This window comes from Nuphar pumila, chromosome 17, assembly GCF_984573655.1.
Source record: "Nuphar pumila chromosome 17, dmNupPumi1.hap1.1, whole genome shotgun sequence".
Taxonomy (NCBI): Eukaryota; Viridiplantae; Streptophyta; class Magnoliopsida; order Nymphaeales; family Nymphaeaceae; genus Nuphar; species Nuphar pumila.
In genome coordinates, this window is record NC_143265.1 from 72,968,523 (window position 1) to 72,986,812 (window position 18,290).

Here is an 18,290-nt window from a genome sequence, read left to right on the forward strand (position 1 = left end):
CCTTTAGTCTATGTAGATGGTATAATAATAATTGGCAACTCAGAACTTCAAGCCCAAAATTTTATTAATTGAGTAGTAACAAAATTCGACATCAAGGATTTGGGGACTCTTCACTATTTTTTGGGTGTTGAGACAGTTCCCTCCAACGATGGTTTGTTTTTATCCCAAAGAAAATATGTGTTTGATTTATTAAAGCTTGCAAGTACGATTGGAGCCAAACCTATCTCAATGCCCATGTCTACCTCAACTTCATTATCCGAATTCAGGAGAAATCCTGTTGAAGATCCAATTCTATACATGAGCATTGTTGGAGTTCTCCAATATGCCACCATGACTCGTCAAGACATATCCTTTGTCGTAAACAAAGTATGCCAGTTCATGCAGAGTTCCATTGAGAATCATTAAACAGTAGTCAAGAGAATCCTGAGATATTTAAAGAGTACAATTCATTGTGGACGTCTCATCAAACCAATGACTTTAATGGAGATGTGTGTTTATATAGAAGCATATTGGGCATGGTATCTAGATGATAGATGACCAATAAACGGTTATGCTGTGTTTATGGGGTCTAATCAGATATCATGGAGTGCTCACAAGCAACCTACAATTTTAAGATCCATTATAGAGGTAGAATATAGAAGGATTGGTAATTCAGTAGCAGAAGTCTTGTGGCTAAAGTTCTTTCTTCAAGAGTTAGGAGCTACAATGTCCAAGGTTCCTACAATCATGTATGATAATGTTAGTGATACATATCTGGCTGCATATCTTATGTTTCATAACATAAATGAGCATATTGAGATAGATCTTCACTTTGCCAGAGAAACGTTAGCCAAGAGAGAATTTAAGATTGAATATATATCATTAAAAGATCAAATTGTTGATGTTCTCATAAGACCCTTATCTACCCAACGACATGGTCTGTTGTATGCCATGCTCAATGTCCTACCAGGACCCTTGAGCTTGAGTGAGGCCGTTAGTGTACAAGGTACACCAGGACGTCCAAGAGAGAAAGAGGGGTCCTAGGTCAGTAGGGAGTTTCAGGCCAGCATAGACCCTAATAAACGTCCAAGAGAGAGAGAGAGGAGTCCAAAGAAATCAAGGACAAGGACTTCATAAAATCCTTTAGAGAAGTAAAGTCCCAGTCTAAAGAGGAGTTTCAGAGTTTGGTTTTAGAAGAAACCAAGATGAATCACAAGTTCAACTCATCAAGAAGAGTTTGTTCCAATCCTAAGGCTACCTTGGACGGTCAGGATTGTCAGATGAGGATTACTCCTATTTGACAAATGACCTGATCTGTATACCCCAATTCAAGGAGGAAGAAGGGTGTGCCACAATTATTTAGGGAGTGAACAATCTCAGTTGCCATTAGAACCCCCATCTTGTATCAGCCGACCCTTGATACAGGCAGATTGAAATAGGGATATGATGGCAGCAGGTAGCAGCTCCTTCAAGTGATCTTAATGTGGTTGAAAATTAGTCGTGTGGGACTCTAACGAATTAGTTGAGCATTTCCTTTTTTGTTTAAGGAAGAGAGTTTGCGAGTCAGAATAAAACTTCCCTATCAATTTTAAAATTTCTCAAAGTAGCACGCCAAATGAATGGTATATATAAGGGGATATGCATGCATTCTTGGTGCCCCACTACCTGTGGGTCAAAGAGAAGAAGAATGGTTGATACAGCCTGAATACTATATGATATAGTGACTTGTTAATAAAATGTTAAGAAAGCGCTATGCATTGAAAATATTTTGTATTTACAACTAGAATTAAAAAGATCATGACCCTTAGAAAGGAAGAACAAAACGCTCGTTAAGAATCAAATTACAAAAAGAGATATTGCCAAGGATTTAAACGATAACGTTATTTTTAACAAACACAGTTATATTTACATGATACCCGGTAACATAAGGAGAGAGCCAGCGTAGAAGATTTCAATCGATATCTTTTTGTATCTTATTAATTAGAAATGAAACTAGTACATATGTAAAAAGAGAGATAAAATTGATTGAAGAACATTGTATTGAATTTTTTTGGTGTTTTTGAGTTTCTTTATTGTTTTGTATTTGTATTGATATACTTTTTTATGATTTTTTTTTTTTGCTATTGGCGGTCAATGGATCAAGAGACGTGGCGCATGGACGGAATCCACTTATATAAAATTTCTATCCTTTCTGAACAGGCAACTGTGCATGGCTATGATGCCAGGTTGAACACGTGGAGGAAACTGGCGATTGACGACCGATATTATCCATCCAAGTCATCATCATGTGATATCCAAGGTCATAAGCTCTCTCTCTCTCTCTCTCTCTCTCTCTCTATATATATATATATATATATATATATATATAGGAGTAGGTGCTTAATGAAATATAAGCCCGCTTAATGAGTTTTTCATATTTTTTTCATTTTATTTTTAAATTATGACCGTACATATGTGATCTATGTACTTGATTTTATAAGGATGAAGTGTTGGATTCTAACATATGAATGGGTTTTTATAAGGTTAGAAAAATCAACGGTCTAAAATCTCTGTAAATTGTTGAGGCTCCAAATAACATTTTTTCATCAAAAACACATGATCCAGGTGTGGATTTCTCTTAAATCAACCATGCCCAAGACACTTATGGGGTCGAAACTGCGAAAAAAGCACCGAAAGAACAAAAAAAATCATTATGTATCATTAAGCACCTACCCAATTAATTCTCTCTCTCTCTCTCTCTCTCTCTCTCTCTATATATATATATATATATATATATGAGTAACTAAAATATGTTTACTAGTATGAACCAAGATTTTCATAGTTTTTTTATTTTTTTGAAAATTGTATCGTACGGATGTGATTTAGAAGCTTGGTTTTATAGAAAGACTCTTGAATCATTCAATAACAATGTATAAGAAGGATACTGTAAGGGTTGAAAATCAACCGCTTAGAATTTTTATAAATATTCAAACATAAAAGTTCATATTTCATGATCTGATTATGATGATCCAACAATCGATTCCAAGCAAATGAGGATATTTTAAGGGTTGAAAATCAATGGCTTAGATTTTTCATAAATACATATTCAAGCATAAAAAATTAAATTTCATGATCCGATTACGATGATCCAACAACCGATTCCTAGCAAATGGACCACGCAGAATGCATCTGCAAAGGTTAGATTTGCAAAAAACCTATAAAAATATCAATTCATACTAGCAAACATATTTGGTTGGTTAACATATTCCAGTTTTTCTATATATAAGAATTTAAATTTGTTTGAAGAGGTTTTTATAGAAAAAATTTCATTTACGGTCCCACCTTTTACCTGATATTCCAAAATTGGTTCTGTATTTACTTAAAAGAATGTTCACAAACCTTCCTTTTCACTTAAATGGTCAAATGTGCATCGTAATAACTCAGACATGTAGACAGTGATGCCTCAACCTTAAGAGAGGTGATTTGTTTCTTGTTCACTTGTTACTTATGTTATTCTATGGAAGTCGTTTTTGCTTTATTTGTAAAATTTCACTATTGGGTGGATAAAACATCCTCAAATCTATTTTTGGATATTTTTTTTTGCGGGTTAAACCAATCTTCTTTTCTATAAAATTTTTAATGTTTTTTGGGTATGTCACGTCGCATTCTAGATTATCCGGATGCTTACGCTGGATGAATCCCCGAATGAAAGTTTTTCCTATTTTTAATTGCAAAATAACTCTTTTTTTTTTGTTTTTGCCATTAAGAATGGGATTAGTCTAGGTGAGAAATTAAGTGGAGTAATCCTAACCGTTGGTTGGACGGATAGGATTCAATGTGGAATGGAACCCAACATGTCTCATACGATGGTTGGCATGTCAAATAATATTAAAAGAAAAAAAAGGTGGCGTGGAAAATTATAAGCATGGTCCTTGACATCGCCGTACAAGCTTGAGTAATTCTTGATAACACTCCATGAACTTTCATCAAGTTCATCCCCATATCCAAACGCTCTATTTTCCGTGCTCACCGGAGCCCCCATCGTCTATAAATACCATGGTCCTTCTTTGCTATTCATCATTCCCCAAAGAGAGCCTGCTCTAGTGTTAATACATTACAAATTGCAAACCCTACACTCTCTCTCTATAAATATATATACACTAGAAATCTCTCTCTCTCTCTCTCTCTCTCTATACATCCATTTGAGCTCAGCAGCAATGGCAGCAACATCACCAGTGTCTCAAAATCAGAAACCAACTTTTGGTAAAATGATCACCATTCTAAGCATAGATGGAGGTGGAGTAAGAGGGATCATTCCGGGGACCATCCTAAGCTTCCTTGAATCACAACTTCAAGTACTAGATATTGTCCTTTTTCTTTTTCTTCCCTGTATTTATTAGTATGAACTTTTTATGTTCTATTTTGAACCGATCAGATTAATATTTTTTTGAAAGAAAGAAAAGACAAATGGATCTGATTAATAAAATGAATATTCCATTTTTTCTTTCGAAAAAGTTATTGATTCACTAATAATCAAATTGCTTCTCGTGAACAGCAACTGGATGGAAAGGGCGCGAGGATCGCTGATTACTTCGATGTCGTAGCGGGAACAAGTACGGGTGGTCTAGTGACCGCCATGCTTACTGCACCTGGTGCAGATAACCGACCTCTCTATGCAGCTAAAGATATCGTCCCATTCTACCTTGAAAACTCGCCTCACATCTTCCCTCAATCTAGGTAAGTTATATATCAAATATTAGGCTGTGTTGTGGTTTCCTCAAGACCTGTTGTTTGGGAGCAGCAGTGTTCTCAAAATATTTTGTGGAAATTGTTTTCTCAAAGCAGTTATGGTCATATTGTATATAACGTCGTGAAATTTTATTGGTTTGGTTGGTGAGGGAATGCAGTAGTGGCCTATTGAGGAACGCCAAGAAGCTGATAGATGCAATGGAGGCACCCAAATATGATGGCAAATTTCTTCACCAGCTCCTCAGGAGCAAGCTTGGTGATACCAAATTGCACCAAACTCTAACGAATGTGGTCATCCCAACCTTCGACATCAAACTCCTTCAGCCCACCATCTTCTCTACTCTTCAGGTTATCGTCATTATCACGATCAATTATGTAATTAATTTCTAGGTTATAAGATTCAGTAAAAAAAAAGTTGAGCATTACATCATGCGAAAACTCAGATAGGAGGATTGAATTGGTGTTTCTGTTGCTGTTTTGCTCAGCTGAAAAAGAACCCAACTAAAGATGCACTACTATCTGATATATGCATCAGCACGTCTGCTGCCCCCACGTATCTTCCTGCCCATTATTTTGAAACCAAAGATGAAAACGGAGTGACACTCAGAAGCTTCAACCTTATTGATGGAGGCGTTGCTGCTAATAATCCTGTAAGTCTTGCACGGTCTACAGAACGTACAATCTAGTTGGTAAATCATAGATGCAATCTGCATCTGATCAAAAAATTTTGCAAAATAGTTTAAAATAACGGTGCTTTTTACTAGATTTATGTAAAACGACTGTAGTATATATATATATATATATATATATATATATATATATATATATATATATATATATATATATATATATATATATTGTGCATATCATCTTAAATGTGCAAAAAATATCAATTAATTATTATTTATTTTTGTGCAGGCTTTGGTTGCGGTTAGTGAAGTGAGTCGAGAAATCTTCCAACAAAATCCAAATTTCTTCCCAGTTAAACCTACAGACTACGGAAGGTTTCTGGTCATCTCTCTTGGAACAGGAACAGCCAAGGCTGAAGAAAAATATACTGCTACATCAGCTGCAAAATGGGGTGTTATGGGCTGGCTGGTGAACGGTGGGAGCAGCCCTTTGATCGACACTTTCACCCATTCAAGCGGGAAAATGGTTGAGTTCCATCTCTCTGTGACCTTCAAAGCACTAAACTCTGAGCAAAACTATTTGCGGATCCAGGTATGCTAAATATTCTGATGAAATTGTGCCTCGTTCAGATGGTTCTTGTCAATCATTCACGCATGTGTGTGTTGGCGTGAATGCACACGTACATGTGTGTTTCTTTGTTTTTGTGTGTGTGGCTTCATAACGTTTCTTGAAGCAATTGTCATGGAATTCATTTTATAGACCATCTTCAATTATGGGTATATATAGGATGATTTTTTAAGTGGTGATACGACTTCAGTTGACATATCAACCAAGGAAAACCTCCACAACTTGGTGAAGGTTGGTGAAGCCCTCCTGGAAAAACCAGTTTCACGTGTGAACTTGGACACGGGTGCCTATGAACCCGCACAGAACGAAGGCACCAACAAAGATGCACTTATCAGGTAGAATGATCATGCAATTTTTATAGTGTGTGGATATTTTCACTGTTAATTTAACAATTTCTTACAATTTTGATGGTTGAGTTTTGAAGGTTTGCGAAATTATTGTCCCAAGAAAGGAAGCTTCGGCAACTGGAATCTCCCTGGACTCAGCACTGAATATTTATTTTGAAGTATTATTATTCTTTTGTATCCAATTGTTTATTGATCATATTTCATTCCATTTATTCAGTTTCTTTGAAAACTTTGTTGTAATCTTTCATTTCATTTGAATAAAAAGGCTAAATCCTTTTATTACATCAACTGACTCGTGTACCTAAGTTTCTTGTTATCAAAATGACAGTAATAATAATTCTTCATGGTATTGAAATTTAACAGGAGGGTACATGATTAAGAATAAGTTGTAACGAGAACTAGACCTAAACGATGGTTTTTTATTTTGGAACAGGACAAATAGATCCAACAATTATGGTCGCTAGCTCAATCCATCAATGCGTAATGTTTAGCCCCAAGCCCTGTTTGACGCCTATGCTCACCCAAGCTAGGTTTGTAAACCAGACATAACTAGGTCACACTTAACTGTGGTTTGGTGGTCCAGACCCAGATGGAGACAACTTGGACCTTGCGGTTCTTAATGGTAACCACGTCATGGAAAACGCGCAGGGATACAAGCATCGAATAAGTTCCTGTCTGTGACACGCCAATTATCACAATGCAGCATTTTGAGTGGGACCCCTATGTCATCAGAGAGCAGATCATTTGATCTGCCAAATCGCGTTTAGAGAAGTGATTTGACATCCTCACCGTCCACAAACTATGTAACGAGTGGATCGGTGAAGATGAAAGTGATTTGACAGATCACCTTATCTGCTCTTATGTCATCTTCATACCCATCTTAAAAAGCTTGTGATGCAAGTTTTTTTTTATTAAATCTGACCTTATACATTGATTTGGTATGATCGATTTAATTAATAAGAATCGACCATTGGATAGATTTTTTAATAAAAAAATATGATTTTTTCAAATCACAAAATTTTATGTTTTGTCAACCGTTGTTTTTTGAATTGGCAAAATATCTTGTACACAAGTTGGATTTCAGCTATTTAAATGTCGATCTTCACATCTGTGGGGTCCGATTTAATAAAAACAACTTGCATCAATGAAATCCTAAAGAGGGACATAAAGATAAAGATGACATAGTAAATGGGCAAAGGAGGTTATATGTTCCTCTCCCGAAGACACAGGTGTGTGTTCATGGGTCCGAATGAGTGCCACGTATATAAGCACATAGGGCTCGTATCCCGTGTGTGTCGGCATCACTTAGCATCGGAGTCTAATACGGTTGCAAAGACTTAAGTACACTTTCCCGTCATGAAACGATGGTTCGAGAAAAGGACTTAAATGTCCTTCATCTAGAAAAGTGAAATGACGGTTCAAGATCCTCTATCTAGAAAAGTGAAACGCCGGTTTGAGATACTCCATCTAGAAAAGTGAAACGTCGATTCAAGAAAAGGATAAATGTCCTCCATCCAGAAAAGGGAGGATGATGTTAACTCTTCAAAGTCCAAACATTTTATTTTTGCCCTAAGCAGTAAATATTTGCACCATCTGCGGTAACAGGAGCTTCCTCTGATGATGCACCCTTTGTCATCATCTATTGACATTGAAACACCCTTTGATATCGTATGTTGCCGCCAGAGCACCCTTTGTCGTCATTTGCTGCCGTCGAAATAACCTTTGTCGTCTTCTGTTGCCGCCGGAACAACCTTTGCCATCTTCTGTGCAATGGGAGAATCGTTGCCACCATCGACTGCATCTACCTTCTGGGTGTTTCTCCTCTATTGTCTAATTACCAAAAATTATATCATTTCAGTGAGTTTTATGTAAGGTTTTGTTATGTAAACAAATCTATTTATAAATCTAAATGCTAAATCTTATAACCGGTTGTACTATTCATGCTAAATAACACTTATTTTCATACTGAAATAAATCGATTTGTACTTATCCACTTTCTGGGCATTAAAAAATAGTTAGCATGATTTGTTCTTATGAAGGCCAAATATTACAACGATATGTACTTATGAAGGCTACATTTCTATAATGATTTATACGTTGGAATGCAACAATGATTTATACATTTAATGCAGTAACGATTTGTACATTTGATGCAACAATGATTTATATGTTTGAAGTAGTAGCAATGTGTATTTATGATTTATGAAGTTATCACGATTTGTACTTAACTTTGCTAAATCGTACAACGATGTTTACTTATGAAGCCAAAATGTTACAATGATATGTATTTATGAAGGGTATGATTTCTATAACGATTTGTATGTTTAAAGCATGAACGATTTATATATTTAAATTAGTAACAACTTGTATGTTTGAAGCAATAACGATTTATATGTTTGATGCAATAGCGATTTATGAAGTTACCTCGATTTGTACTTAAGTTTGCTAAATCTTACAACAATGTTTAATTATGAAGCCAAATATTGCGATAATTTGTAATGTTGGTGATTGTGTAACGAATGCCATAATTTATAATAATATATACTTGGAGAGGCGGTTGTAACATATAATGATGCAACTAAATTTATGTGTCATGCAGGTTAGCAATGACCAAAATTTGTAAGACAAGAAAGCCCACACCGTTCGATGAGATGACTATTGAAAAATTATTCGTTAGTTCCATATATATGAGTGTTATAAAAGGTACCAAAATATAATGAAGATTGAGAATGATAAAAACAAAGACAAAGTGTTAAAATTGTATAATGTGGAGCATTATTCATAAAATATTGAGGCTAAAAAGCAAAGAAAGAAGGATGAAGAAGAACTAAAGATGAAGAAAAAGGATGACGAAGAGAAGAAAAAGCAAAGGAAGAAGGAGGAGGAGAATGAATAGCAAAGAAAGAAAAGGCAAATGAAGAAAAAGGAGGAGGAGAGGGAAAGGCAAAGGAAGAAAAAAGAGGAGAATGAAAAGCAAATGAAGAAAAGGCAAATGAAGAAGGAGGCGGAGAAAAGGAAAAGACAAAGGAAGAATAAGGAGGATGAGGAAGAGAAAGAAAAGCAATTGAAGAAGAAGAAAAAGGAGGTAGAGAAGGAAAGGCAAATAATGAAGATGAAAGAGAAAAGGCAAAGGAAGAAGCATCAGGATGAGGAAGAGAAAAAAATGCAAAGGAAGGAGAAGGAGGAGTAGGAAGAGAAGGAAAGGCAAAGGAAGAAGATAAAGGACAAAGAAGAGAAGGAAAGACAAATAAAGGAGAAGGACGAGAAAGATAAGAAAAAAGAAAAGAAAAAGCAAGAGGAGGAAGAGAATGAAAGGGAAAGAAAAAAACAGGAGGAGGAAGAGAAGGAAAGAAAAAAAAAGGAAGAAGTAGAAAAGCAGAGGAGGGAGGCAAATGAGTGAAAGAAGGAAGAAGTGGAAAAACAAAGGAAGGAGGCTACAGAGTGAAGAAACAACAAAAAAGGCAGAGGAGGAGAGAATGAATGAGGAACAAAAAAGGCAAAGGAGGGAGGAGAATGAGCGAATGATGGAGCAACAAGAAAGGCAAATGATGGAGGGAGGGGATGAAGAGGAGAAAAGTGTGACAAAGGTACGTAAATCATTCTTGTCTGGCACGATTTACTGTGATAGATATTATTATGTATAACGATTACTGTGATAGTAATTACTATATATAGCGATTAATGTGACCTATGTATAGCGATTATCATAATAGCGATTAATATGTATAGCGATTACGTAACGATTTACTGTGACAGATATTATTATGTATAACGATTACTGTGATAGTGATTACTATGTATAATGATTACTGTGATAGTGATTATTATGTATAGTGATTAATATGACCTATGTATAGTGATTAGCACATATAGCAATTACTTTGATATCAATTATTGTGTATACGATTACAGTGATAGCAAGTATGCAACGATTATTATATATAATGATTATTGTGTACATCGACGTCTAGAAGTACAAATGGGACTAATTTTGATTTGATTTGAATAATATGATATTTTGTAGCATAGGGAAGTCTGAAGAGAATTTGAGCACTAGGTGAAAAGCTCAGAGGGCGGTGTCAGTGGCTTATAGTTTTGTCATGGTATGAACAACTAAATGAATATCAGAAGGACCGATTACAAAATATGCACTTTGTCGGCCTTGTGGACTAGCATTGTTTTGAAATGTGTTGGAACACCACGACCCACTTGGTCAATAAGTGAAATAATAAGACAAACACATTGCAATTTAATTATTTTGAGATCACCATGACCCTAGAAGATGTAACACAAATTATGGGTCTTAAGTGCCATGAAATTGCTGTTTTAGCACAAGATTCAAACTATAATGCAAGGAACAAGTGCATGACCCTTCTAGGAATGCCGATGGAGGACAGGGTTCCTTGTATTTCTGGTGGAAGCAATTCTACATCGATGAAAGTTTTTTCTTTCTGTAATAAATGGAAAGGTTGGACCGCTACATGTGCATCTGAAAGAGCTGACCAAGAGTTGCACGACTTCTTTCTTTATTTTTTTGGACTTATTTTATTTTCGGATTTGTCTGATTCAAGGTTAAGTTACATGTGACTATAGTTGTTGGAAGACTTAGATGAAGTCAACAAGTATGCATGGGATGCTGCTATGCTCGTATACTTGTACAGATAACTTTACCGTGCGAGTAAGGGTACAAAAACCATCAGAGGGTTTTGGCTATTTGTCCAGGTAATTTTTTATTACATATTTGGTAGTTATAGACTAAGATTATTAAAGGTTATAGTCTTATTAATATATTATTTTTTGTAGGCATGAGAGCATATTGTCGCCTTGCATCTTTAATGTAACCCTATGATTTGTGATTTGTGGTCATTTTAGACGGTCTGCAATTAAATGAGGTAAATCGTTTACAATCGTTTAAAATTATTTTAGCATTTATCATTCATTAGTATAAATCGTTGAAATGTTTAGCATTCTTAAGTAATCATCCCTGAAGGCAAGAAGTGTGACACGGGTTTACATCATAGAGACAATATGGCAGCTTTAGCCTGCACAACTAGGTTTCTTATTCCAAGGGTGCTTTTCCTCATCCTTCATAGAAAAAACAACTCAGCATGGCAGTGCTACCTTGATAAATAAAAATTTATATTAATGGGTTATAAAAGTAATACAAAACATCAATGGAATAGGAATGTATATGGTTTTTTTATACATATAAGATGAAATATAATAATAAAGCTTACAAAGAAATTACAAAAATGAAATGAATATGGTCAATGAACAAATTGGGTTTTACAATGATACAATGACATACACAAAGAATAATGATAATAATAACGACAATTCAAAATGATCTTCAGTAAGCCGTTTTCAGAGATCGCAGTTTCCTTTGCTTCCGTTCTTCGGACAGTAATTTTGCAAACCTTCAAATTTGAACAATTAAATGAGTAAGATATTGTAAAACTAATAGTGAAAAGATCTACAGAACAGAAAAATTGCAAGAACATTCTACCTGATAAGTGCGTCTTTGTTGGTTCCCTCGTTTGGTACGGGTTCATATGTAGCTGTCACCAAATTCACACGTGAAACTGGCTTTTCCAAGAGGCCTTCACCAAGCTTCACCAGGTTGGCTAGATTTTCCTTGGTTGACACGTCAACTGAAGATGTATCGCCGCATAAATTTTCATCCTATATATGTCCCATATAATTAAAGATTGATCAAAAGATGAATTCCATAACTCTTGCTTTAAGGAGCCTTATGAATCCACACACACACACGATCACACACACAGAATTGATGCATGGATGCCCAAGCTGAGTAAATAATTTGTCTGAATCAATTTATTTATTCCATATTTGTAAAATTAATTTTTTTTCGATTCAAATATTTCCTCAATTAGATTATTGGGAAAAGAAATCCATGCCCCATCAAAGAAATTCATCACGTTCATGAATGATGGTCTAGTGTGCGTTTGGCAGCAGAAGCATGAAACTGCATGCACCTATCATATCTTGATTTTCCCCACCCGTTATACAAGCATGCTCTTATTTTCATGCGGTTTGCAAGCTTAATATGCTCGGCAATGTTCATTTTCATCAAAATATTTAGCATACCTGTATTCGCAAATAGTTTTGTTCAGATTTAAGTGCTTGGAAGAACACAGAGAGATGGAAATCAACCATGTCTCCACTGGAATGACTGAAAGTGTTGATCAAAGGGCTGCCCCCACCATTCACCAGCCAGCCCATAACACCCCATTTTGCAGCTCTTTTAGCACTATATTTTTCTTGAGGGATGGATGTTCCTGTTCCAAGAGAGATAACCAGAAACCTTCCATAATCTGTAGGTTTAACCGGGAAGAAATCTGGATTTCGTCGATGTACTTCTCGAGTCACTTCACTAACAGCTACAAAAGTCTACACAAAAATAAATAAATAATAATTAAATAATATATGCTGAACATTTAAGATGAGATGCAGGTGGAGGGTTAAACTAAACTTTAAACCTAATATATCTTTTCCTTCACAAAAAAAGAAAAAGAAAACATATTAACGTTAGTAGGACTCAACTTATTGAAATGATTAAGATACCGAAAAACCAAAGGCATTTTTTAAAAATATATAATTACTTTCTATGATTAAAAGTTTACTTTTATTTTTCAAACTAAAATAATATTTTTACTTTTTGAAAATTGTGTCCAACTTTTTTTTTACTCCTTTACTTCTAAATAAAAGATACGATCCACCCCATATAATCGAGCGTCTAAAGCAAGACTTACAGGATTATTTGCAGCAACGCCTCCATCAATAAGGTTGAAGCTTCTAATCTTCTTTCCCTTTTCATCTTTGGCTACAAAATGGTGGGCAGGAAGGTACGTGGGGGCAGCTGACGTACTGATGCATATATCAGATAGTAATGCGTCTTTGGTCGGGACCTTTTTCAGCTGAGAAAAATAGCAACAAAAACACCAATTCAATCCTCCAATTTGAGTTTTCACATTATCTTATGCTCTCTTTTTTTGTAATTGAATCATATATTATACCCTATTACTTAAGTATATAATGATCATGACCAATGATGGTCTTCCCATATGAATAAAATTTTAAATCATTTTCAATACCTGACCACTCTGGTATTAATGAATCATATATGTAACTAATTAATAGCTGTCTGCCTAACCCCAGCTTGCTTATAAAAAAAAAATGCTAACCTGCAAAGAAGAGAAGATAGTAGGCTGAAGGAGTCTGATGTCAAAGGTTGGGATGACCACATTCGTTAGAGTTTGGTGCAATTTTGTATCACCAAGGTTGCTTCTGATGAGTTGGTGAAGATATTTACCATCATATTTTGGTCCAACCATTGCACGTATCAGCTTGTTGACCTTATTCAACGGCCGTCTGTTTCACCAAACAAATAAAATTATACGAACTGGTATGGTATGAAGCACATGAGTGTTGCAAAAAGGATCCTATCTTATGACATATGATGTCCTAGCTAGGACCTTATACTGCATGATCTTAGCCATCTAAGTGGTGTATCTGGATGGCTATCATGAGTCCACGTCGGGTTGAGAATGTGGACTAATCGTAGCAGTTGGTTAGATGGCTAGAATTAACATATGGAGCCCAATGTTGCAACGCTAAGTTTACTATGTGAAGTAATTAACATTTGATGTGTTAGTTACCTAGACTGAGGGAAGATCTTGGAGCAGTTTTTGAGATAGAAGTGGACGATATCCTTAGCTGCATAGAGTGGCCGGTTGTCTGCACCAGGTGTAGTTAGCATGGCTGTCACCAGACCACCTGTGCTGGTTCCGGCAATAACGTCGAAATAATCAGCGATCCTCGCGTCCTTCCCGTCCAATTCCTATTCAATAAGAAAATAATGCATCAGTATTAAGTCCATACTTTTGATCTCTAAAGAAAAATAGAGTGATCTTATTAATCAAATTATCAGTTTAAAGCCGATTTTTTTTAATAGGCATCCAAAATGGTCCAGCTCAGGTGTAGATGAATGGGTTATGCACTGCAGAAAATGAAGACATTATTCTGTTTTGGTGATGTTTCTATGTGCCAGTTTTGATTGTGTTAATTGATTGGCAGCTAGCTGATCCTATACTCGGGCCGAATGCTTAGCAAAGTACTTGGCTTCCTAAACGATGCCACGTGTCTTAGTGGCCAGGAGAGTAAGTTGTGCCCTGTCTGGGGATGGCTGGCCCATTGATAGGACATGTAGCACCATTTTATGAGGACAGATCACGTGATTTGACAAAACGCAATTTTTTGTGTTTTTAAATCACCACCGTCCATCACTTTAATCACCCCCCCCCCCACCCCTTGTGAAATGATTATATCAGCACTTTTGATGGTTTCACTGCTTGCACAATGAATGGTGATGATTGAAGTGACTGGACGGTGGTGATTTCAAAACACAAAAAAAATAGTGTGTTGGGTCAAATCACCGGATCAAGTGATATGCCAAAACTCAAACTTTTTGTAATTCAAAATCACCATCATCCGTGGCCTTCGTTTTTGTGCAAAGACGACATCAGTGCTTTTTTCAGTGGGGTTCACTATTTGCACAGTAAGAGGTGGTGATGAAAGCCACAGGCATTGGTGATATCTAGGGGTGGGCATTGGGCCGCAGCCCACCACCGGCCGAGCTTGGGCCACCCGGACAGAGCTTTTGGCCTGGCCCGGTAAGGGCCGACATGGGCTGGGCCGCGGGTCTGCCAGCCCGTGTATATTTAATTGCTAACAAGTCCATGCTCATAATCTATGAAGTACACCAAATCGTGGGAAAGAAAAAGGATATATATCTATATTACTTGAAGTTGCGACTCAAGAAAGCTCAGGATGGTCCCTGGAATGATCCCCCTGACACCACCTCCATCTATGCTTAGAATGGTGATCATTTTATCGTAAATTGGTGGCTGGGTTTGTGGCATTGCTGATGTTGCTGCCATGTCTTTAGATCTCAGATCAAGAGAGAGAGAGAGAGAGAGATGGTTGGTTTGGGTTTAAAGCTTTAATAATGGAGTATAGATGGCCTTGTGTTGTTGAGAGAGAGAGAGAGATGGTTGGTGTCGGTTTGAAGGCTCAATAATGGAGTATAGAAGGCCTTTGTGTTGAGCCAATGAATAGGCCTTGAAATTTGAAGTGTAGTAACGCTTGAGCAGGTCGTGTATGGGAAATTGATGACTACTTTGCAAAGAAGGGTTGTAGTATTTATAGGGGGGAGAAGATGGGAAAAGGGAGCGTTTGCATGTGTACTTTGTGAAACTTCCTAGAGGGTTAGCAAGAGTTATTCAATCTCAATCAGAACTTTGAAGTCAAGCATGTGAGGCTTGGTCATGGTCGTCCATGCTCACACTGACTTTTTTTCCTTTTCATTTTTTTTTGCATATATACCAGCTCGCACTTGAAGACCAGGAGCTGTAACCTGATCCATAATTGCACTCCACCGAAGAAATTTCGTTTAGAGTCTAACCATTTGCATGATATTCAAAACAAATTTTCTACAAAGACATTTCAAGACCCAAGTTTTGACTAAAACTATATCACATAAAGAGCTAACACTCATATGTGATCTACATGTTTGGTAGTTACCAATATGTCAGATTTTTCAGGATTTGTAAAATCAAAAACAACCACCTCAGAGTCACCCGCATGGCCAGCAGAGTGGTTGTGAGGGTGCTGAGTTGAAGGCACCAAATCAAACCTGCAACTGTCACACGGGTGCCTTTGTAGCTTTCACAAGTGGACAACGATATTCACGGTGGTCCTGAGGTCCCACCCAGGGTTTTCCTAGCTTCGGCGAGGGTCCATCATCATGAAAAAAAAAATAGCAAAAGCAGACAATGTACCAAATATTTCAACCCTAAAATGGTGATATTTTTTATGTTAAAAAATATGATCCCAAGATCAATTCTTACTATTTTTACCATGCATAACACATCCATGGGGTCATATTTGGCCAAACAACATTTTTTTTTTTTGTGATTTTCAACTAGAGGTTTCCTTGCCCACGAGAGTAGCTAATGTTTTCTCGTTTCCTTTTCCCTTGTATTCTTTTATGTTTCTCCTCTATATAATAATATTGATTTTTTTAAAAGAAAAAAATCGGTTTAACAAGATTTGCATCTTCTGTAACAAATATGGTGAGATTTATAAAAATCTTGCAATAATATTACGAGAAATTGCCTGAAAGTTTAAATCGACAATTTCTCTCAAGATTTTCAAACCGTGACAAATGCCACGATATTTACAGTTTTAGCAGATATTTATCATGAAAATCCTTGTGATATTTATTTTAAAATATGTTTTATTTATATTTTCTTATAAAAATTATTTTGTTATATTTTTAAATTTATTTTTTATTGCTGAGATTTTGCCAAAAATGCGAGATTTATAAAAAAATTCAAAATCTCCCGAGATTTTGCCGTTTTTAACTCTTGTCACTATAGTTGCACCATCTGAGACCGCTTTATTGGACAACTTTAGTTAAAAGTTGGGTCTTGAAACGTACTTTAAAAAAACACGAGACTCTTGTTGAAAGATTTAACTACACGAATTTTTTCCTGACAGAGAGAGAGAGAGAGAATGTCGTAAACGAAAACAAAAATTATAAAAAATATCTGCACGTGTGATAATTTCGAGAGAGTGAGGAACATATCAGGGGCACCCCGACATTAACCGTCAGCGGTCCTTCATATGTACTTCATCCATGTGATCATCTATTGAATCAACGGATGGGACCCACCTAAGAAATACGGCTAATCCAGTCGTGCTGTTTGGGATGCCGTTCATCCGCATGGTTGAAGTACATAGATGAACGAGATCAACGGCTGATTTCGTCAGCTTTGACCTCAAAATAGCGGTACTCGATTAGGATGGATGACCACTAATCTTTTCTCCACGTGCTCAAAAATGGCATCATGGTCATACAAAGTTGCCCGTCAAAAAAAAAAAAAGCACGAACCCGTGTGGTACTCTTTTTCTTTTCTTTTTTTCCAAAAACAATGCGCTTAGCAAAAATTAACTTTATCGTTCATATCTTACTAAATCCTTGGCAATATCTCTTTCTATATTTTTGGTTTTTAACGGGTATTTTTTTATTCCTTTTCTCGGCATGCCGTTATTGTTCTATTGTTGTCTTCTTAGTTCCGTTGGAAATGAGCTTATCCCTTTAAAAAAAAAATACAGCTCTACCATCTGTCACTAGAAGATGATTTTCTGGTGCTTTGGGTGAATTTCAAAAACGTTCTGATGAGGATGCTGTTGGAGTCACCCACGTTATATGGGCGTTACCCGAATTAACGTGTCTATCAGATAAACTTCATAATTTTGGAAGGGAACAATTATCGTAACTGTTTCCTTATATAAACGGGTGTCAATGATAAACCCGTATCAAGAGAAAAAATAAAGAAAAGAATTAAGGAAGAAAATTATCTTTTTTAATTTTGAGTTTTTCGACTAAAGAGGGATCCTGCTCACCGGCGACGTGCAACATCAACGGTTTTAAAACCTCCCTTTTTTCCCATTCTTTGTTCCATCTGTTGTCGGGCAGTAGGGCTTTCTCTCCGACGTCTGCAAGATATTGTGGGTGCGTCGTTGGGAAGAGGCGGCCTTCGCCATCCTGTTCACCGACAACGTGGTTCGTCCGGAGTCATGCGACATCCAAGGCAACACGCCCTCTTTTTCTTTTTTCGGCTTTCCCTCTACTATCGGGCGAGGTGGGAGGTGTGTCGCCGATCGGGCTCTGGTGTGGGTCGCCGGCAGGCCGGGTAGGTAAACCCTCTTTCAGTTTCACCAGTTTTGTAAACAGAAACCTAAGGTTTCTGTTCTTGTTTTTATCAGTGGAACCGAATCGAGTTCGATATTTTTTTTGATCTGGTGACAGGCCCGATCCAAACCCATTCATGGGGGATCGGGTTTGCCGTTTTTCCTTGGGATCGGACCCGGACCCATAATGGTTATGGGTTT

General features: G+C 36.7%; 2 protein-coding genes across 2 annotated transcripts; one reads left to right on the forward strand and one right to left on the reverse strand.

Moving 5' to 3' along the window:
• Positions 1-4,175: 4,175 nt before the first annotated feature.
• Positions 4,176-6,455, forward strand: LOC149812206 (patatin-like protein 2). The gene is made up of 7 exons (XM_089993005.1): positions 4,176-4,313; positions 4,514-4,695; positions 4,866-5,055; positions 5,193-5,357; positions 5,626-5,928; positions 6,124-6,299; positions 6,389-6,455. Exons 1-7 carry the CDS (start codon positions 4,176-4,178, stop codon positions 6,453-6,455), a joined length of 1,221 nt encoding a protein of 406 aa, XP_089849131.1.
• A 4,974-nt stretch (positions 6,456-11,429) lies between these two features.
• On the reverse strand, positions 11,430-15,351 carry LOC149812207 (patatin-like protein 2). The gene is made up of 7 exons (XM_089993380.1): positions 15,134-15,351; positions 13,991-14,172; positions 13,517-13,703; positions 13,085-13,249; positions 12,420-12,722; positions 11,818-11,993; positions 11,430-11,728 (listed from the first exon to the last, which is right to left on the reverse strand). The coding sequence occupies exons 1-7, from the start codon at positions 15,269-15,271 to the stop codon at positions 11,662-11,664; spliced, it is 1,218 nt and encodes a 405-aa protein (XP_089849506.1). The 5' UTR covers positions 15,272-15,351; the 3' UTR covers positions 11,430-11,661.
• Between the last annotated feature and the right edge of the window lie 2,939 nt (positions 15,352-18,290).